At 44.5% G+C, this 22412-nt stretch overlaps 1 protein-coding gene across 1 annotated transcript in view; it reads left to right on the top strand.

Annotated features, from left to right (window-relative positions):
• The window catches only part of dnm3a (dynamin 3a), a 50072-nt gene that overhangs the window by 9526 nt on the left and 18134 nt on the right, over nt 1-22412 (top strand). Inside the window, 18 exon segments of the mRNA XM_082967857.1 lie at nt 2446-2595; nt 2740-2819; nt 2898-3021; nt 3154-3252; nt 9210-9325; nt 9391-9451; nt 9454-9571; nt 9657-9723; nt 9725-9793; nt 9933-10000; nt 10140-10282; nt 11660-11742; nt 11911-11981; nt 12120-12156; nt 15611-15724; nt 21297-21303; nt 21901-21966; nt 21969-22002. Of these exon segments, the coding sequence (XP_082823983.1) occupies nt 2446-2595; nt 2740-2819; nt 2898-3021; nt 3154-3252; nt 9210-9325; nt 9391-9451; nt 9454-9571; nt 9657-9723; nt 9725-9793; nt 9933-10000; nt 10140-10282; nt 11660-11742; nt 11911-11981; nt 12120-12156; nt 15611-15724; nt 21297-21303; nt 21901-21966; nt 21969-22002 (1507 nt within the window).

The following is a 22412-nucleotide window of genomic DNA, read 5'->3' as shown; positions in this document are numbered from 1 at the left end:
TTTCTTTTTTTTCTTTTTTTTCCTTTGAGGAAGAAAACAAACCAGTTTAAAATCATGCATTGTACATTACATCAGACTTACATTGCAATCGAGAACATTTTCAAACTTTTTTTATGTATAAAAATCAAATCACAATCAAATCATAATTCAAGAATTTTCCATTGTTCACCCGTTTTGTTTCGATCAGTACTGTTCTATTTTGTTTAAACACAGTTTTGCTGGGAATCGAGATATTTTCAATTGTCATTCGGCACCAGGTTTTCCATTTTGTGCATTCACTATACATGTGATGAGGCGAAAAAGGTCTTTATAGATTTCTTTACATGTTCCATAGATTTTCCCATACAATATGGCACTAGGTTTGACTTGAGTGGTGCGTCCAAAATCTTGCATAAGTTCCCAGATTTTCGTCGTTCTGCTACATTCTAACAATAAGTGTTTCATCATCAGTACATAATGGAATTTAGCATTTTTTTGTTTTAACATCACCGCTCCATTGGACGACTGCTCTCACCCGGAGCCTTCACACTTTGATTAACCACGCCTTGTCTCTTAATTGTTCTGACAGGTAGTTTGCCCATAGTCTTTTTATGAGTCGTTAACATTCTGATATAGCGAGGTTCCTGTACATTACAATTGCACTGTAAACGTCGTTCCCAATTTAATCGAGTGTTGGGGCCCTGGATCTAAGGTAAGGTAGCTGTCTCCTGGGTATGTACATTCAACACCTGGTCGCATACGCACATTTCTCACATTTTATGCACACATCAAATCAGGTAACAGACCATGTAGCTCGGCCTAAGACCCCTAGACATAATAAGTTCAGCAAAATCCCCATAACGTCCCCATAGTCTTCTCACAACGTTTCTTATTTCAGTTCATTACAAAGTTCATTGCTTTCCAGACAATGATTGTTCAATTGTAATTCTATTTCTTATTCGACTCCAAAATGATCTGTTTTTAGTGCTTTGGTCGGCCCACATGTATCCAAAGTGGTTTGGTAAGAGTTCTCAGAAGGAATCTTTCAATTGGAAATCTTCTTTAACTTTTTGCTATGTTTTCCCTTCGGCAGTTAATTTAAAAGCCGTTCTTGCCTCCCTATCCTTTGCTTCTGTAATAGTATTAAAATCCCCACCTATGATAACTGTATAGTCACTTTTACACTTACCTACATGTACATATTAACTCAATAAACTCAACTGCCGTGTACCCCTCCCGTGTATATTGTCTTGTTATTTTATTGTGTTACTATTTCCTTATTTCATTTTTGCAAATTGTTCTTACTTTTTAACTATGCATTGTTGGGAAAGGGCTCGTAAGTATGCATTTCACAGTAAAGTGTACACCTGTTGTATTTGGCGCATGTGACAAATAAAATGTTAAATGTGATTTTATTAGTTTTTATTGTTGAGTTACATGTGGAAAACTCATGCCATATTTGAGCAATATGATGGGCCGTTCATTCACTACCACGCTTCCCACGAGTCACTATTTACAATTTACTGAGCAGTATATGAGTGAGTTCAGTTGATGCATTCCCATGGTGGTCCAGAGTAGACTAGTAAAAAGAAGCGGTCATCAATCTACTCTCAGAGCTAATTTACTATAGGAAAAGTGCTTTACAAAACTAAACTTCCAATAGTGAATAAAGTAGCAAATTTGCAGTAGGCTACTGTTGATAGTCTACAAAAAGACACCTAGCATTCGTCTTGGCTACTGTTAACAGATCGATATTTTAAGAAGTTGTCTTGAAGGGGCAACGTCCTATTTTGGGATGTAAAATATCTTCTTAAAAAGGTCAACAATGTCGTTTTTAATTCAAAACAAAAACAAATGTAATTACCCTAATACAATGCAATTACAAAGAATATAGTAATGACTTACATTCCTAAAAGATATTACATAGCTTTTAAATAGGCACTAAATACCAAATGTAGCCTATTAATTCACGAATATAGAGAGACAGCATGCTAACCTATAGGCCCTGCATAATTCTAATGCATTTATAAACTACACCAGTAGAAATTCTGTTTGGGACAGTAGATTTTTGGCCAACCGGGTCAGTGAAAAGAAAAAGTTCACGTTGGACCCTGCATTGTATTTGAAGCTGTACATCCCAATACACTGCTGTGTGTAGGTGTGACTCTCTCCACCAGGGGGCAGAGTCTGTCTGTGTGCAGGGACAATGTTGGAATGCTGTTAAATATACACAACTATAGGAGACACACAGTACCAGTCTGTTCCCCTCAGCTCCAGGGTTTGTTATCTGTGAAGAAAGCAGTGATATGGGGAACATAAATTATATCACATATACAATCTAGATTAGATATCTGCCTGATGTATGTTTCCGAAGATGATGTGTATACTGTATTTGATGTCCGTGGGAAATGGGCATTGACCCACTGCGTCTTCTCTCTCTCCCTCTCTATCTCTCTCTCTCTGTAGAGTATGCTGAGTTCCTCCACTGTAAGGGAAAGATGTTTTCAGACTTTCAGGATGTTTGTCAGGAGATCGAAGCAGAGACCATGAGACTCACTGGAACCAATAAGGGTGTCTCTCCTGTCCCCATCAACCTACGAGTCTATTCTCCTCACGGTACACAACACACACCACAGTGTACTACTCGTACACGCTCCCCAGAAGGTGACACACCCTATAGCTCAACCCAAACCAGATGCTTAAATGCATGAAAAACAGCAGGTGAAAACTTTGTAAATCTGTCTGTCTGTCCTTTGATAGTGTTGAACCTGACCCTGGTTGATCTACCTGGCATGACCAAGGTACCTGTAGGAGACCAGCCTACTGATATAGAGTACCAGGTCAGACACATCAAACATTTATTATAATATTACAATCCTTCCTTCATAAATAAAGTTGTGTTGTATTTGTTCCTGCAGGAGAGGGACATGATCATGCAGTTTATCTGTAGAGACAACTTCCTGGTCCTGGCTGTTACTCCAGCTAACATGGACCTGGCCAACTCTGAGGCGCTCAAACTGGCCAAGGACGTCGACCCTCAGGGTGAGACAAAACAGGGACATAACGTCTCTCCAGAACATTGCCAAATGGTCCAAATAATCACCAAATTGGAATATCAGTTGACTACACGATGAGAGGTACTATCTTCCTTTCTTTGTCATAGTTTTCCACCAGGCCAGCGGACCATAGGGGTGATCACTAAGTTAGATCTGCTGGACGAGGGAACAGATGCCCGGCACATGCTCGAGAACAGGCTACTGCCACTACGTGTGTGTGTGTGTGTGTGTGTGTGTGTGTGTGTGGTGTGTGTGTGTGTGTGTGTGTGGGAGATAATGTATCCATGACATTCTAATAATGTTCCCATAATGTTCTCATTATGTTCCCATAAAGTCCCCATAATGTTCCCATAACATCCCCATAATGTTCCCATAACGTCCCCATAATGTTCCCATAATGTTCCCATAACGTCCCCATAATGTTCCCATAACGTCCCCATAATGTTCCCATAACGTCCCCATAATGTTCCCATAATGTTCCCATAACGTTCTCATAATGTCCCCATAATGTTCCCATAAAATCCCTGTTATGGAATAAGTTAGGTCAGAGCCAGCTATTAAGAGAGTTCGGCCAGGTTTTAGAACGGCCGCCATGTTAGCACGTTTATTCTCAAAATGTTGGTGATGTAACAATACGAGAGCGCCTCCAACTCCCTATGAAATGACCTGCTGTAAACAAGCAGAACAGAGCAACGCATTTAACAGACTATTTATTCAAAACGTGTATCCAATTCTGCACTGTGTTGTGGTGTCAACAAATTGCATATCTGTTTTCACTGGACACCGTCATAGGTTTTAAAAACAATCAGAAATCAACAGCACAACACAGAAGCATCAATTATCACTTAGCAACGGCTATGGAGGAGGAAGTGGCACTCGGAGCGTTCAGACATAAACCGCATTGGCCCAACTCTCTGGGTTAGGTAGGTTAGTGTAAGAAACATACACGCTACAATACACTACACTTCCACACTCCATCCCCAGGTGGCAGCACCAACCAGGCCAGGTGATTGTGCTGAGGAGGGCATCAGCCGGCCTTTGTTTGTTTCTTTGAGTTAGTTAACCTCTTCAGTTAGGCGTGTCTTTCTGTAGTTTGTTTTTTGGAAATATTTATTTTGTCTCCATGAACGTATGAATACTAATCTTCTTGGACTGGCTGATTATGGGAATCATGACTGAGCGGGCCCTGGACCTAAGGTCTCCTGGGTACATGTACATTCAACACCTGGTCGCATATGCTTATTTCTCACATTTATGCACACATCAAATCAGGAGACAGACCATGTAGCTAGGCCTAAGACCCCTAGACATAACAAGTGCATCAAAGTCAGTAGGCTAGTTATTGGTTTCGTAACAATCCCCACAACGTCCCCATGATGGTTCCATAACATCACTGTAACATTCCCAGCCCCGAACTCAGGCCCTGTGTGTAGTTAACCGACCCTCTCTGCCCATTCATCGCCATTTTACCTGTTGTTGTTGTCTTAGCTGATTAGCTGTTGTTGTCTTACCCGTTGTTGTCTTAGCTAGCTCTCCCAATCAACACCTGTGATTGCTTTATGTCTCGCTTTATGTCTCTCTCAAATGTCAATATGCCTTGTATACTGTTGTTTAGGATAATTATCATTGTTTTAGTTTACTGCGGAGCCCCTAGTCCCACTGTACATGCCTCAGATACCTCCTTTGTCCCACCTCCCACACATGCGGTGACCTCACCCAGTATAATCAGCATGTCCAGAGATGCAACCTCTCTTATCATCACTCAGTGCCTGTGCTTACCTCCACTGTACCCGCACCCCACCATACCCCTGTCTGCACATTATGCCCTGAATCTATTCTACCACGCCCAGAAATCTGCTCCTTTTATTCTCTGTCCCCAACGCACTAGACGACCAGTTTTGCTATCCTTTAGCCGTACCCTCACCCTACTAATCCTCTGTTCCTCGGGTGATGTGGAGGCTAACCCAGGCCCTGCGTGTCCCCAGGCACTCTCATTTGTTGACATCTGTAATCGAAAAAGCCTTGGTTTCATGAATGTTAACATCAGAAAACTCCTCCCTAAGTTTGTTTTACTCACTGCTTTAGCACACTCTGCCAACCCCGATGTCCTTGCCGTGTCTGAATCCTGGCTTACCAAAAATTCTGAGATTTCCATACCCAACTACAACATTTTCCGTCAAGTTAGAACTGCCAAAGTGGGAGGAGTTGCAATCTACTGCAGAGATAGCTTGTAAAGTTCTGTCATACTTTCCAGGTCTATGCCCAAGCAGTTCGAGCTTCTAATTTTAAAAATGAATCTCTCCAGAAATAAGTCTATCACTGTTGTCGCCTGTTATAGACCCCCCTCAGCTCCCAGCTGTGTCCTAGACACCATATGTGAATTGATTGCCCCCCACCTATCTTCAGAGTTCGTTCTGTTAGGTGACCTAAACTGGGATATGCTTAACACCCTAAGAGCCCTACAATCTAAACTAGATGCCCTCAATCTCACACAAATTATCAAGGAAACCACCAGGTACAACCCTAAATCCGTAAACATGGGCACCCTCATAGATATTATCCTGACCAACTTGCCCTCCAAATACACCTCTGCTGTTTTCAATCAGGATCTCAGCGATCATTGCCTCATTGCCTGCATCCGTAATGGGACTGCGGTCAAACGACCTCCACTCATCACTGTCAAACGCTCCCTAAAACACTTATGCGAGCAGGCCTTTCTAATCGATCTGGCCCAGGTATCCTGGAAGGATATTGACCTCATCCCGTCAGTCGAGGATGCCTGGTCGTTCTTTAAAAGTAATTTCCTCACCATCTTAAATAAGCATGCCCCTTTCAAAAATGTAGAACTAAGAACAGATATAGCCCTTGGTTCACTCCAGACCTGACTGCCCTTGACCAGCACAAAAACATCCTGTGGTGGACTGTACTAGCATCGAATTGTCCCCGCGATATGCAACTGTTCAGGGAAGTCAGGAACCAATACACACAGTCAGTCAGGAAGGCAAAGGCTAACTTTTTTCAAACAGAAATTTGCATCCTGTAGCTCTCCAAAAAGTTTTGGGACACTGTAAAGTCCATGGAGAACAAGAGCACCTCCTCCCAGCTGCCCACTGCACTGAGGCTAGGGGACACGGTCACCACTGATAAATCCATGATAATCGAGATTTTCAATAAGCATTTCTCTACGGCTGGCCATGATTTCCTCCTGGCTACCCCAACCCCGGCCAACAGCTCTGCACCCCTCGCAGCTACTTGCCCGAGCCTCCCCAGGTTCTCCTTCACCCAAATCCAGATCGCAGATGTTCTGAAAGAGCTGCAAAACCTGGACCCGTACAAATCAGCTGGGCTAGACAATCTGGACCCTCTCTTTCTAAAATTATCCGCTACCATTGTTGCAAACCCTATTACCAGTCTGTTCAACCTCTCTTTCGTTTCGTCCGAGATCCCTAAAGATTGGAAAGCTGCCGCGGTCATCCCCCTCTTCAAAGGGGGTGACACTCTAGACCCAAACTGTTACAGACCTATATCCATCCTGACCTGCCTTTCTAAAGTATTTGAAAGCCAAGTTAATAAACAGATCACTGACCATTTCGAATCCCACTGTACATTCTCCGCTGTGCAATCCGGTTTCCGAGCTGGTCACGGGTGCACCTCAGCCACGCTCAAGGTACTAAACGATATCATAACCGCCATCGATAAAAGACAGTACTGTGCAGCCGTCTTCATCGACCTGGCCAAGGCTTTCGACTCTGTCAATCACCGTATTCTTATCGGCAGACTCAAACGCCTTGGTTTCTCAAATGACTGCCTCACCTGGTTCACCAACTACTTCGCAGACAGAGTTCAGTGTGTAAAATCAGAGGGCCTGTTGTCCGGACCACTGGCAGTCTCTATGGGGGTACCACAGGGTTCAATTCTTGGGCCAACTCTTTTCTCTGTATATATCAACGATGTCGCTCTTGCTGCGGGTGATTCCCTGTTTCACCTCTACGCAGACGACACCATTCTGTATACATCTGGCCCTTCTTTGGACACTGTGTTAACTAACCTCCAAACGAGCTTCAATGCCATACAACACTCCTTCCGTGGCCTCCAACTACTGTTAAACGCTAGCAAAACCAAATGCATGCTTTTCAACCGTTCGCTGCCCGCACCCGCCCGACTAGCATCACTACTCTGGACGGTTCTGACCTAGAACATGTTGACAACTACAAATACCTAGGTGTCTGGCTAGACTGTAAACTCTCCTTCCAGACTCATATCAAACATCTCCAATCCAAAATCAAATCTAGAATCGGCTTTCTATTTTGCAACAAAGCCTCCTTCACTCACGCTGCCAAACTTACCCTAGTAAAACTGACTATCCTACCGATCCTCCACTTCGGCGATGTCATCTACAAAATAGCTTCCAAGACTCTACTAAGCAAATTGGATGCAGTCTATCACAGCGCCATCCGTTTTGTTACCAAAGCCCCTTATACCACCCACCACTACGACTTGTATGCTCTAGTCGGCTTGCCCTCGCTACATATTTGTCGCCAGACCCACTGGCTCCAGGTCATCTATAAGTTTATGCTAGGTAAAGCTCCACCTTATCTCAGGTCACTGGTCACGATAACAACACCCACTCATAGCACGCGCTCCAGCAGGTATATCTCACTGGTCATCCCCAAAGCCAACACCTAATTTGTCCGCCTTTCCTTCCTGTTCTCTGCTGCCAGTGACTGGAACGAATTGTATAAATCGCTGAAGCTGGAGACTTACATTTCCCTCACTAACTTTAAACATCAGCTATCTGAGCAGCTAACCGATCGCTGCAGCTGTACATAGTCCATCTGTAAATAGCCCACCCAATCTTCCTACCTCATCCCCATATTGTTTTTATTTACTTTGCTGCTCTTTTGCACACCAGTATCACAACTTACACACCATCATCTGTTCATCATCATCTGCTCATCTATCACTCCAGTGTTAATCTGTGTCACAACGTCCACAGAAGGTGGCGCCTCTCCTCGGTCGGGCGGTGCTCGGCGTTCGTCGTCGCCGGCCTACTAGCTGCCACCGATCTGTGTTTCAGTGTCTGTTAGTTATGTCTGTTGTTTGATTGCACCTGTTTCGTGTTTGTCATTAGTGGGGGGGTATTTAGTCTGTCTGTGTTTAGTTAGGATTCGTGCGGGATTGTTCTTTGTTACGTGTGGTGTTATATTGTTTGGGTTACGATTTATTGTATAGGCAGTAGGGTTGCCGGGCTGCGCCCCGTCTGCCCTTTTTGAGCGGAGCTTCTTTTAGTCTTTTTGACTGTTGTGCTCCCAGCCGTATATGGATTTTGCCTTTGGATTTATTAAATCAAGTTTGTTCCAACGGACCTCAGTCTCCTGCGCTTGACTCACCCTAAACAGTTCTATCCGCCCGTGACAATCTGCTAAATTGTAGTTACTTTGCTACTATAGCCTATTTATTGCCTTACCTCCTCACGCCATTTGCACACACTGTATATAGACTTTGTTTTTTTTCTATTGTGTTATTGACTGTACGCTTGTTTATTCCATGTGTAACTCTGTGTTGTTGTTTCTGCTTTGCTTTATCCTGGCCAGGTCACAGTTGTAAATGAGAACTTGTTCTCAACTAGCCTACCTGGTTAAATAAAGGTGAAATAAAATTAAGAAAAAATAAAAAAAAACATCTCCATTATGTTGTCATAACGTCCCCATACTGTTCCCATAACATCCCCTTAATGTTCCCATACTGTTCCCATAACATCACCAGTGACCAGGCTGTGCTGAGGTAAGTGTTGAAATGGAGGCTTGATATCCTACTGCCATGCTGAGCTCATGGGGTTGTGTTACAGTATTACAATCAGTGCCAGCCTGCCCTGGGATAGTGTGTGTATGTGTGCCCGGGTCTGGGTCTAGGCTGGGTAAAGCTGTGCCAGGTCCTTCATGCTTGCTCCTTCAGAGGTAATGCATTAGACACGGAGCCTACTGTTAGTGCTGCTGTTACAGTAGAGAGATCAGATTTGAGCTGCCTGAGTGAAACATCTGCCGGCCTGTGGAAATCAGAGGACCTTCTGAATCTGAATGCTGCCCTCCAGAGATGTATTAGATTGTAACTCATGGAGACACAGCTTACACACCTTTTTACTCCTCCGCTCCTCTCATCTTCTCTCCTCTCCAGGTTACATTGGGGTGGTGAATCGTGGTCAGAAGGACATTAAGGCAGCTCTGGCTGGAGAGAGGAAGTTCTTCCTGTCTCACCCTGCATACAGACACATGGTTGACAGCATGGGCACCGCACCTCTAAAGAGAGTCCACAAACACACACCCACACACACCATGTGGATATCTTTTGAAACTAGCCAGAGATCAAATGAGATGTTTCTTTCTGGGTGTGTGTGCAGCAACTGACCAACCACATCCGAGTCTGCCAGCGTTCTGCAGTCGTCTCCAGAGCCAGCTCCAACCACTGGATGAAGAGGCTAAGGAGTTCAAACACTACAGAGCTGACGACCCCGCACGCACCACCAAGGCCCTGCTACTGTCAGTACTCACACCACACACACACACACACACACACACACTAAAAAACAATGCATGCAAGACCAAGTTAGCAGTGTGTGTACAGTCTGATGCAGCAGTTTGCAGCAGACTTTGAGAAGCGTATCGAGGGCTTAGGAGACCAGGTGGACACCTATAGAACTGTCTGGAGGAGCCAAGATCAACCGCATCTTCCACGAACGCTTCCCCTTCGAATTGATCAAGGTCAGGCTTGGGGTCTCTGAGTGAGTCTCCACTCTTTTCCTCTGTGTGTGTGTGTGTGTGTGTGTGTGTGTGTGTGTGTGTGTGTGTGTGTGTGTGTGTGTGTGTGTGTGTGTGTGTGTGTGTGTGTGTGTGTCCTTAGATGGAATTTGATGAGAGGGAGTTGCGACGGGAGATCAGCTATGTCATCAAGAACATCCACGGCATCAGGTGAGTTTGAGTCAGAAGGGTTACCTGTATGTGCGTATTTAGGCATGGTTCTCTGTCTATTTGACCTGTCACCACTCCCATTTCTCTTGCTCTCTGTGCCCCTCTCTCGCTATCTCCCTCTCTCTCTTTGTGTCTCTAGGACAGGTTTGTTTACCCCAGACCAGGCGTTTGAGGCCATAGTGAAGAGACAGATAGTCAAGCTGAACGATCCCTGTATTAAATGTGTGGACATGGTCATCCAGGAGCTGATCACCACTGTGTGCCGATGCACCACCAAGGTACCCACTGCTGTGTCTGTGTGCGTGCTTGTGTACACGTAAGTCAGTAACTCATCATCAGTGGTGGAAAAAGTACCCAATAGTCATACTTGAGTAAAAGTAAAGATACCTTAATAGAAAATTGCACAAGTAAAGGTGAAAGTCACCCAGTAAAATACTACTTGAGTAAAAGTCTTAAAAGTATTTGATTTTAAATATACTTACAGTTGAAGTCGTAAGTTTATATACACCTTAGCCAAATACATTTAAACTCAATTTGTGACAATTCCTGACATTTAATCCTAGTACAAATTCCATGTCTTAGTTCAGTTAGGATCACCACTTTATTTTAAGAACGTGAAATGTCAGAATAATAGTAGATAGAATGATTTATTTCAGCTTTTATTTCTTTCATCACATTCCCAGTGGGTCAGAAGTTTACATACACTCAATTAGTATTTGGTAGCATTGCCTTTAAATTGTTTAACTTGGGTCAAACATTTCAGGTAGCCTTCCACAAGCTTCCAACAATAAGTTGGGTGAATTTTGGCCCATTCCTCCTGACAGAGCTGGTCTAACTGAGTCAGGTTTGTAGGCCTCCTTGCTCTCACATGCTTTTTCAGTTCTGCCCACAAATGTTCTATAGGATTGAGGTCAGGGCCTTGTGATGGCCACTCCAATACCTTGACAAATGATGTCAATTAGCCTATCAGAAGCTTCTAAAGCCATGACATCATTTTCTGGAATTTTCCAAGCTGTTTAAAGGCACAGTCCACTTAGTGTATGTAAACTTCTGACCTACTGGAATTGTGATACAGTGCATTATAAGTGAAATAATCTGTCTGTAAACAATTGTTGGAAAAATTACTTGCGTCATACACAAAGTAGATGTCCTAAGCGACTTGCCAAAACTATAGTTTAACAATACATTTGTGGAGTGGTTGAAAAACGAGTTTTAATGACTCCAACCTAAGTGTATGTAAACTTCTGACTTCAACTGTAAGTATCAAAAGTAAATGTAATTGCTAAAATATGCTTAAGTATCAAAAGTAAAAGTACAATTCATTTAAAATTCCTTATTAAGCAAACCATTTATTTATTTTACATAATTTACAAATTAATCATTTGTGTTTAGTGAGTCCGCCAGATCAGAGGCAGTAGGGATGACCAGGGATGTTCTCTTGAAAAGTGCATGAATTGGACAATTCGCCTGTCCTGCTAAGCATAAAAAATGTAACAAGTACTTTTAAGTCTTAGGGAGAATGTATGGAGTAAAAAGTACATTATTTTATTCAGGAATATAGTGAAGTAAAAGTAATCAAAAATATAAAAAGTAAAGTACAGATATATAAAAAACCCTGACTTATTTTAACCTAAGTTACACCACTGCTCATTATCATATGTTCCTTTCCCAGACTGGGAGAGGAGACGGAGAGAATTATGACCACACACATCTGGTACAGAGAGAGTTGAGCTAAAGACCAGGTCTCTCTCTCTCTCTCTCTCTCACACACACACACACACACACACACACACACACACACACACACACACACACACACACACACACACACACACACACACACACACACACACACACACACACACACATAGATAGGTAGAATATTGTGACTGTGTGTATTCTCTGTACAGGTCCTGCTGCTAATCGATGTACAGTCGGCCTACATCAACACTAACCATGAGGACCTCATTGGCTTCGCTAAGTGAGTTCTCCCTGGTTAGTTCTCACTGTCTATGTCTTCTGGTCATCATATGTGTGTTGGACATGATGATAAAATGGAGAAAAATGGTCAGCTATGAGAGTGACTATGTGTGTATGTGTGTGTGTGTGTTTGTCCCAGTGTTCAGACCAATAAGAAGAGCGCTGCAGGAAACCAGGTGAGTTTCACACAGTTCAGTGACCTTATCTTAAGTGATGAATGGCTTGGGTTTTACGCTCTAATCCTAGAATGTGTGTTATGAGAACAGAAGAAATGTTTACAACTGGACTGGAATGGCAGCTGACGTGGACGTTTACTGTATGTAGAAGGAGCAGGTGAAACTGACGTGGACGTTTACTGTATGTAGAAGGAGCAGGTGAAGCTGACGTGGACGTTTACTGTATGTAGAAGGAGCAGGTGAAACTGACGTGGACGTTTACTGTATGTAGAAGGAGCAGGTGAAACTGACGTGGACGTTTACTGTATGTAGAAGGAGCAGGTGAAAGTGACGTGGACGTTTACTGTATGTAGAAGGAGCAGGTGAAGCTGACGTGGACGTTTACTGTATGTAGAAGGAGCAGGTGAAACTGACGTGGACGTTTACTGTATGTAGAAGGAGCAGGTGAAGCTGACGTGGACGTTTACTGTATGTAGAAGGAGCAGGTGAAACTGACGTGGACGTTTACTGTATGTAGAAGGAGCAGGTGAAGCTGACGTGGACGTTTACTGTATGTAGAAGGAGCAGGTGAAACTGACGTGGACGTTTACTGTATGTAGAAGGAGCAGGTGAAACTGACGTGGACGTTTACTGTATGTAGAAGGAGCAGGTGAAGCTGACGTGGACGTTTACTGTATGTAGAAGGAGCAGGTGAAACTGACGTGGACGTTTACTGTATGTAGAAGGAGCAGGTGAAGCTGACGTGGACGTTTACTGTATGTAGAAGGAGCAGGTGAAACTGACGTGGACGTTTACTGTATGTAGAAGGAGCAGGTGAAGCTGACGTGGACGTTTACTGTATGTAGAAGGAGCAGGTGAAACTGACGTGGACGTTTACTGTATGTAGAAGGAGCAGGTGAAACTGACGTGGACGTTTACTGTATGTAGAAGGAGCAGGTGAAACTGACGTGGACGTTTACTGTATGTAGAAGGAGCAGGTGAAGCTGACGTGGACGTTTACTGTATGTAGAAGGAGCAGGTGAAGCTGACGTGGACGTTTACTGTATGTAGAAGGAGCAGGTGAAGCTGACGTGGACGTTTACTGTATGTAGAAGGAGCAGGTGAAGCTGACGTGGACGTTTACTGTATGTAGAAGGAGCAGGTGAAGCTGACGTGGACGTTTACTGTATGTAGAAGGAGCAGGTGAAACTGACGTGGACGTTTACTGTATGTAGAAGGAGCAGGTGAAGCTGACGTGGACGTTTACTGTATGTAGAAGGAGCAGGTGAAGCTGACGTGGACGTTTACTGTATGTAGAAGGAGCAGGTGAAGCTGACGTGGACGTTTACTGTATGTAGAAGGAGCAGGTGAAACTGACGTGGACGTTTACTGTATGTAGAAGGAGCAGGTGAAAGCTGACGTGGACGTTTACTGTATGTAGAAGGAGCAGGTGAAACTGACGTGGACGTTTACTGTATGTAGAAGGAGCAGGTGAAGCTGACGTGGACGTTTACTGTATGTAGAAGGAGCAGGTGAAGCTGACGTGGACGTTTACTGTATGTAGAAGGAGCAGGTGAAACTGACGTGGACGTTTACTGTATGTAGAAGGAGCAGGTGAAGCTGACGTGGACGTTTACTGTATGTAGAAGGAGCAGGTGAAGCTGACGTGGACGTTTACTGTATGTAGAAGGAGCAGGTGAAGCTGACGTGGACGTTTACTGTATGTAGAAGGAGCAGGTGAAGCTGACGTGGACGTTTACTGTATGTAGAAGGAGCAGGTGAAACTGACGTGGACGTTTACTGTATGTAGAAGGAGCAGGTGAAGCTGACGTGGACGTTTACTGTATGTAGAAGGAGCAGGTGAAACTGCCTGGCTCCATCCTAACCTGCCTGTTCTTTCTTCTCTCCCCTGTCTCCTGTTCCAGGGTGTGTAACCTCCTCCCTCCAGTCTAATAGTATGAGTAGTCCAGTCTCTGTAAGGCTCAGCCCTCACTACTCCTACTGGGACACTGTTTGTCCCGTGTGGCTAAGTTGGTAGAGCATGGTGTTTGCAACGCCAGGGTTGTGGGTTCGATTCCCACGGGGGACCAGTACGGAGAATTGTTTTTAATGAAATGTATACATTCACTACTGTAAGTTGCTCTGGATAAGAGCATCTGCTAAATGACTAAAATGTAAAATACTTCTCCCTGGTCGTGTCCTGTTCACCATCCTCTTTAAACCCACAGCCCCGCGGCTCTCTTTTCTACCGCCTTTCCATAGGCTGCATTCTTCGCCTCTACTCCCTTTGGCTGCACTCTACTCCCTGTGCGTGTGTGTGTGTGCGTGTAAGCAGCACAAAATGGAGATGAGTTGTAAACTTGGCTCAGATCCAAGCCCAGCTGTCTGGTCACTCACTAAACACAAGCACAGACCCTGGTCTGCTACACAATGGAGAAATGAAGGTGTGTGTGTGTGTGTGTGCATGTGTCACCGCCCTGGTATGTGTCCAGTGTGTGAAGCAGGATGTGGGTCATCTCTCCTCTCTCTGCCATCTCCTCCTTCCATATCTCCTCACTCTCTCTCCCTCTCCATACCCCATCTTCAGCCACCCCCTTCTCTCACTTCCTCCTCACTCTTTCATCCTCTGTCCAAATCTGTCTCTTTTTAGCTGTCAGCTCTTTTCTTTCCTCTTGTCTTCCTGTCCTCCTCATTGCTCCCTCACCCAGTCTTATCACTGAGCTCACAGTTTCTCTCTCCCACAGTTCTTCAACAGCTGTGGTTTTCTGTATTTATTGGTAGTATTTTACCATACCATGTCTTCTTTATAATTTCTAGTGTTGTTTTCCCCGTCATGCTCTTTGTGTGTCGTTTTGTGTTGGTCAGAGAAATATGTTAAAGGCATTGTCAGAAATGACCACTAGTGATCTAACCACTAGTGATCTAATGACTGACTAGGTGAGGGGACATTTCACTTTTCTAACTGATCCTTGTTGTCTCAACAGCTGATATCTCTGTGCATGCATTACGGTATCTCACTCAATCCCTATGCATGTAGCATGCAGTATCTCTGCTCTCTCCCACACTGTGACCCATATGTAAGATACATCACACATTCTCTCTCTTTCTCCAGCTCCACAGAACTTGCACCTGCCTCTCTCGATCTGTAACCCCCCCAGCTTAGAGCCAGCCTGCCGAGCAGAGCATTACAGGGATAGTCCACCCAGACCACATGTTTGCTTCTCTATTTACAGCACGCTAACATGACTCTAACCACTCCCATTGTTTTAGCTTTAACGATGCTAATGCTAGGCTATAGCTCAGTAGACATACAAACCCAGATTGTAGCTAGCTGACATTAGGGGTTCATAGCCTACTGTTTTTGTATCCATGAGATGGTGTAATTTAATAATCTGTGTGAACTATCCCTTCAACCCCTCCCACCTTAACCTCCCTCAGACCCTCTCCATGCCCCTGACCTCTGACCCCTCTATAGGTCATCCGTAAGGGCTGGCTTACCATCAACAACATCAGTATCATCAAGGGTGGGGCCAAGGAGTACTGGTTTGTCCTGACCGCTGAGAGCCTGTCCTGGTTCAAGGATGATAAGGTGAGCACAGAGTCACTGATCTGGTCTGATGATGAGACTACTGGAGCTGCTAAACCTTTACTACTGAGGCTCACTAGTAGAGGCTGGAAAAAATACACACCTGAGTACCGCAGAACAACACACACTCCTTTATTACAATCACATTTCTGTTAGGTACAAAATACCTTCAAATACCACTGTCTTATGCAGTAAGGGAAGGAAGAGTGGGATACAGGTAAAGTAGAAAAGACATGGGCAGCTAGGGTTACGTTCATCATCATCGTCATCCTAATAATCATCAAGCAGGAAGTCTGGGGTGTACTGGCTGGGATTGGCTGTGGGAGCTGTCCGTCAGGCTGTAGGTGCGATGTGGTTGGTCGGGGCGGCTGCCATCTGTCTGCCTGTCTGTGCCTGCTGTACAGGATAGGAAGGTCTGCACAGCAAGTGTAGACAGGCAGACACAACACAACTCTCTCTCAGCCTAGCACAGCACTGCTCGCTCATGATGTCCACGGACTGTGTGTGTGTGTGTCAGTGTGTCTTGGGATGGGCTGGGCTGTAACTTAGCTAACTCAAATGCACACATGTAAGTACAGAGCTGGCCCAATACTACTTAAACTAAGCCCCCCTATTCCCTACCATACCTCCCTCCCTCTCTCCATCCACTGTTCCCCCTCTGGGAGTTGAGGCATTTGGAGCAGTTCACTCTGACACAGCTGGAGCCACACACACACACACACACACACACACACACACACACACACACACACTTAATAATTCACTTATCTCCAATCCCAGTCCACTCACATGGGTATGAAACCAACTATTATCTCCAGTAACATAGTCTCTTCTAGCAGCGGTGTCTCTGACAGATCTACTGAAAGGAGAGCTACTAGTATCCTGGCTGGTACAGGAGGTTCTAGTGTGAGGTCAACATAACCCCTCTGCTCTGCCTTCTCTTTGACAATATTACCCACTACAATATTTGACTTTACTACACAGATTGTACCTCAGTGTAGTTACAGGTATGCTACGAAAAGTGTGATATTCTCTGGTGCAATAGTAATCATAACTCTTTCTTTTCCAAAATGGAAACAAGGTAGACTGACAAAAGATTTCCTTTTCAGACTAGGGGAGAGTGGGGTTAGTTGAGCCAAAGGGGTAAATTGAGTGACCCTTGTTTCTAGGAAAACATACACAAAATGAATCATTTGACCAAATATTTAGGAAGAGGTCATCATTTCATGGAGGCTGTGAAGGAAGAAACCACATGGAAAAAGTGTTGGGATGGGCTATCACAGCAAGTTAGGTCCAGAAAACGGATTTTCACCAAGTCAAATGAATTTATTGTGTTAGAGGTTTCATGATGCTTGTATCTAAACCAAATGCTATCAAGATTGTTCTATGCATCAGTTGTGGTCTCTATAAACCTCATTATGAGCTCTTAAACCTAGCATAACAGTGCATCTTGTCGCTGTGTGGGCTAATATAGTCAATGTTTGACTTGAGGTAAGTTGAGCAAATGGCAAGATGAGAAAATTTAAGAGTTTTATTCCCAGGTGTAATGCAAGGCATTATCTCTGGGATAGGAGGTAATAACAGGCCTTGGCCTGTCTTAAAAAAAAATCTAAAAAGTACACAGTGTTTGTTAGGCGTTAAGCCTATGTTAAAATATGCTTAAAATGATTAAAATACAAAAAAAGCTATTGTGATTGTGTTGATTTGTGTTCGGGAAATAAAGATAAACATGGTTTTAAAAAGGTAGAGGTAATATTTCATTCAGTACAGAAATTTGTAGATGGCTTAACTTACCCTGTCCCGCGGCTCAACTTACCCCATACCCAGGGTAAACTGTGCCAAGAGACCACTTTTTTGGACAAGCTATTTTTTCAAAACTGTAATGTTCATATCAATTCTGATTTTCCAGGGATACAAAAGATCTGAAATATATAGTTTGTAGATATCTTTATACATTTCCCTTGGCGGAGTGATGCTGAATGCAAAAAAACTGCTCAACTTACCCCACTCTCCCCTATTGTTAGTTCAGTAGGAACCCTGTGCTCTCCATGCCCCTGTGTGTGTGTTTGTCTCAGTGGGGGGGGGGGGGTCTACTGTAGTAAATAATCCTTACTATCACAGCTATGTCACCATGCTGCCCCAAAAACACTGTAGGCCACAAACACACTCCTCTCAGAGTTAGACCCAGGCTAAGCTTCTCTCTCGCAAAGCCTACTCTGTTTCTATCCACTTTCTCCACAAAGTTTTCTAGTTCTCTTTCCCCATTCCCCTCCCACCCTTTTCCCACTCTTTCTTCCTGCTCTAATTCCCTCCCTCTGTCGTTCTCTTTCCCTACCTTTTCCTGCTTTATCCCTCCTATTCTCCCTCTTTTTCCCTTTCCTTCTCTCACTCTTTCCCTCCCTCCCTCTCTCTCTCTCTCTGGTTGGCAGTCTCTCTGGGCCTGTACACATTCCTGGCTGGAGAACTCAAGGTTTAGTCCAAACACCCGCTTAGCTTCCAACATCTATCCAGAGAAATCCCACATGGCTGCTTCTACACCTCCCCCGCCTCCCTGTTCTCCCCCCTTCCATCTCCCCCTTCTCCCCGTCAGACTCCCACTCACAACTCAATCTCCTCCCTCATCTCCCCCTTCCACAAATACTGATCACCTAGCCAAACCACCAGACTTCAGACTCTCTTTCTTTCTCTCTCTCACTCTCTCTCTCTCACGCTCTCTCTTGTGATCTCTAACTTTTTCTCCATCTCATTCAATCATGTCTCCCCACAGTATGGTCACACTTAGTTATTTTCCTCACAAACACACAAACACAAACTGTACCCACTCACACAAACTCCCTCCCTTATTTGCTGCTCACGCTCTCTAAATCGACACAATTATTGCTAATCTACACACCAAGACAATAATTATAGACTCTACTCTCCATACATTTAATCTAGACATAATGGATACACACTCATCTCCACACACTAAACAGTGTGTAATCTTTATATAAAACACTAACCAGACGTACATTCCTCCCTCCCTCTCTCCCTGCCTGAGGCCCGATGTGCAGCCTGAGGAAAAACAGATGTCCTACGCCCATACACTCACCCTATACACTAGGGCTGGGAATTGCATGGGACCTCACCATTCAATATTAGCACGATACTTAGGTGCCGATAGGATATGAATTGCCACGATTCTCTATTTTATTGCAATCTGATGTTCCAAACATATTGCTCACCATGTCTGCTGCAGAGAGACGAGAGAGAGCATGAGAAAACAAAGTTTTGATCTCTCACGGAAATAAAAGAGCTGAAAACATGTTGGCTCAGTATTTATAAAGAAGATGTAGAACAAGCTATAGGATAAAAAATAGCAGAGTTTTGGCTCAGGTACAGCCGAATAGCGTTAGCTAACGCTACCTAGTAAAAGCATTGATATTTGGAGTCAAAATATCAATATAATATCGTAAAAAAATACATTGCAATATGTAACTATGGATTTTTCCCCCATCTCTACTATACACACACTCCCCCTAGACACTATATACACTAAATACACACACATACACACTCCCCCTATACACTATATACACACACATACACACTCTCCCTAGACACTAAATACACACACATACACACTCCCCCTATACACTATATATACACACACACACTCCCCCTAGACACTATATACACTAAATACACACACATACTCCCCCTATACACTATATACACACACATACACACTCCCCCTATACACTAAATACACACACATACACACTCCCCCTATACACTATATACACACACATGCTCCCATACAACACCCATACACTCACCCTACACTATCCACACACATTCCCATACAGCAACCATACACAGTAAGGTGTCTGTGTTGGGCCTGCTTACTATATCACACAATGAGTCTGCAGAGGCTCAGTTTCAGATAGAGCAGCTCTGATGTATGATCCACCATGAGCAGCCTGACACACACACACACAAACACAATGAACTATCGTACTGACCACTGACAAATATAGCAGGCTTCTAGGCTTTCATAACACACAAAGAACAACGTAGTAGCAGACAGCGAAAGACAAACCAGCAAAGACAAACTCATACATCTAGTCCCCAGTGTGAATGTGCTCATGCGTGTGTGTATATACTTGTGTGTGTGTTTGAGAGAGAGTGATGGAAGCCATTCCTTGCCCAGTCTAACCAATGTGCAGACTACTGTACACCAGTAAGACCCTGAACAGGTAGTCTGAACACTGGGATGACGGAACAGGACTCTCGCTCTCTCCTTTATTTCTCTCCCTCCCTTCCTTTCTCTTTCCTTTTTCATCTGTGCAAAGTTTTGAAGGAGGTGGAGGAGTAGAAAGATGTCTCCTCTGCTCTCTACGTTTTATCTTCCTTCTTCTCTCATTCCTTTCTTTTATCTCGTTTTTCACCCGTCCAAAGTTTTGGTTGACTAACTAGGTAAAAGATTCTCATTGTCTCCTCTCCTTTCTCGTCCTGAGTGACGGGTGAGGGGTCACACGCACACATGTGCACACACACTGGCTGTCCTCTTCTTTGGGTCTGGGTCTGGGTGTTGTTCTGGTCGCATCACGGTCCAGTGTGTGTCAGGTCCTTGTGTGTGTGTGTGTCGGGGTTCCGAGGGGCTGCGTCCGAGCGAGCGGAGTATCCAGCCTCGACGTGGCACATTCACTTTCAGCACTGGGGATCTGCCAGTGCACTTAGGGAAGGCATAACGAAAAAGGGAGAGAGGGAGGGACTGAGGCGCCATATATGGGTTGATGGGACCCTTGGGAATCAACTTTGGAGTGGTCTGCAGTTTCTCTCCCCTTCTCTCTCTCTCGATACCTCTCCCACTCATCTCCGTCAAAACTCACCTCCACTCCTCCGTCCTCTCTCTCTCTCTCTCTCTCGCTCTCTCTCTCGCTCTCTCTCTCTCCCCCCTCTCTCTCTCTCTCTCCCCCCTCTCTCTCTCTCTCTCTCTCTCTCAAGCAATACCAGATGTTGTCGTCTGTCGACGTGCCAGCTTCGTTCTATAGTTTTGTTTCAGCCTCTTTAACAGGAAGTGGGGCCCCTCTGGAAAAAGAGAAAGAGCAATGAAGGAAGAAAGTTTTGGGGTTCAGGAGAGACCAACACACACACACACCCACCCACTCAGACACACACACACCTAAGTGTTTGTGAGACAGACTTGCACCTTTCCATCCATTTCTTTTTTCTGGGTAGGCTATACCCCCATCCCTCCTCCATATCCTCCTTCTCTCCATCTCACCTTCTGTCCTTCTGTCCTTCTGTTTCCTGAGGCAGGTAGCCTAGCGCTTAAGAGTGTTGGATCAGTAACCGAAAGGTCGCTGGTTTGATTCCCAGAAATGACTAGGTGGAAAATCTGTCGACGTGCCCTTGAGCAGGGCACTTAGCCTTAATTGCTCCAGGGTCAACCGTCAATGATGGCTGATCCCTGGCTGTGACCCACTCTCCGAGGGTGTCAGGGGGAATGGGATATGCAACAAAAAATTAAAATAGGACAAATGTAAGCACCCACCTAATTATTATTATTAAAAGTGAGAGCAAGGTGGAGGAGAAGGGTGGAGGTGAGGAGAGGAATGTTTTGTTTTAGAGCGTCACTTTTGAGTAATGACTTTCACATGTGGGCTGGCTTCTCTCTCTCTCTATTTCTTTCCCTGTTTTTTTTTTGTAACTATTTTTCTCTCATTCTTTCACTCCCTCCATTCTTTTCCCCATATTTTCTCTCCGCTTTGCTTCCTTTCTCTAACTGTTTTCTTTCGATCATAATTTGTAATGGTGGTGACAGTGCAAACTCATGCCCCCCCCACCCCCACCCCCACCCCAAACACATCTCTCTGTCGTGTAGTGTAGAATAGTCTAATCCATTTATTTATCCTAGCTAGCTCTGTTTCTGTTTCTCTGCGGTTTCTGTCGTAGAGGGGAATGTTAACAAATCAATGAGACTCCACGCATGTTATACTAGAGCAGGCCTATTCAGTTATTGCTTTTCTTAATTGTTTTATTGTCTCTACATGCTGTTTGTGTATTCACCAGATCAGTAGACCCATCAATGAATGATCCTTTCTTACATCTCCTTACATTTCTCCATCCTTCCCCCTCTCACTTTCTCTCGACCCTCCATCATCCCCATCCCTCTATCCCTCCTCTGAAGGAAGAGAGGAAGTACATGTTACTGTTGGACAACCTGAAGCTGAGAGATGTGGAGAAGAGCTTCATGTCCAGTAACATGCCTACTCCATCTTCAGCACCGAACAAAGGTGTGTGTGTTGAAGTGGTTTTATGTGAGATTAGTGTATGACAGGCATATCTGAAAGAGATGGGGGGGGGGGGGGGGTTACACCTGGTCTCTGACCTCCTCACTGACTGACTGACAGAGAGATGGAGTGGGTTAGGATGGGGTGGGCTGGGCATGCTATTGGTGAGCTGGGTGGGACCTGGTTCGTGAGTGTGTGTGTGGACCGCAGCATACCGAGGGCAGGCTCATTAAGCAGCTAATCAAAGCCAGAGTTCTGGACCAGAGATGAGGCAGCTCTTGTTAGGAAACTATTTAACCGCTCGCCACAAGAAGGAGGGAAAGAAAGAAGGCTGGATGGGGTGAGAGTGGGGAGAGAGGGAGAGCGATCTGTCAGGAATGTGTCAAAAGCGTGTCCTACTGCGCCCCTTGTCC

The sequence above is a fragment of the Salmo salar genome, chromosome 23, assembly GCF_965601325.2.
Source record: "Salmo salar chromosome 23, fSalSal1, whole genome shotgun sequence".
Lineage (NCBI taxonomy): Eukaryota > Metazoa > Chordata > Actinopteri > Salmoniformes > Salmonidae > Salmo > Salmo salar.
This window is presented reverse-complemented; position numbering and strand designations above follow the sequence as displayed.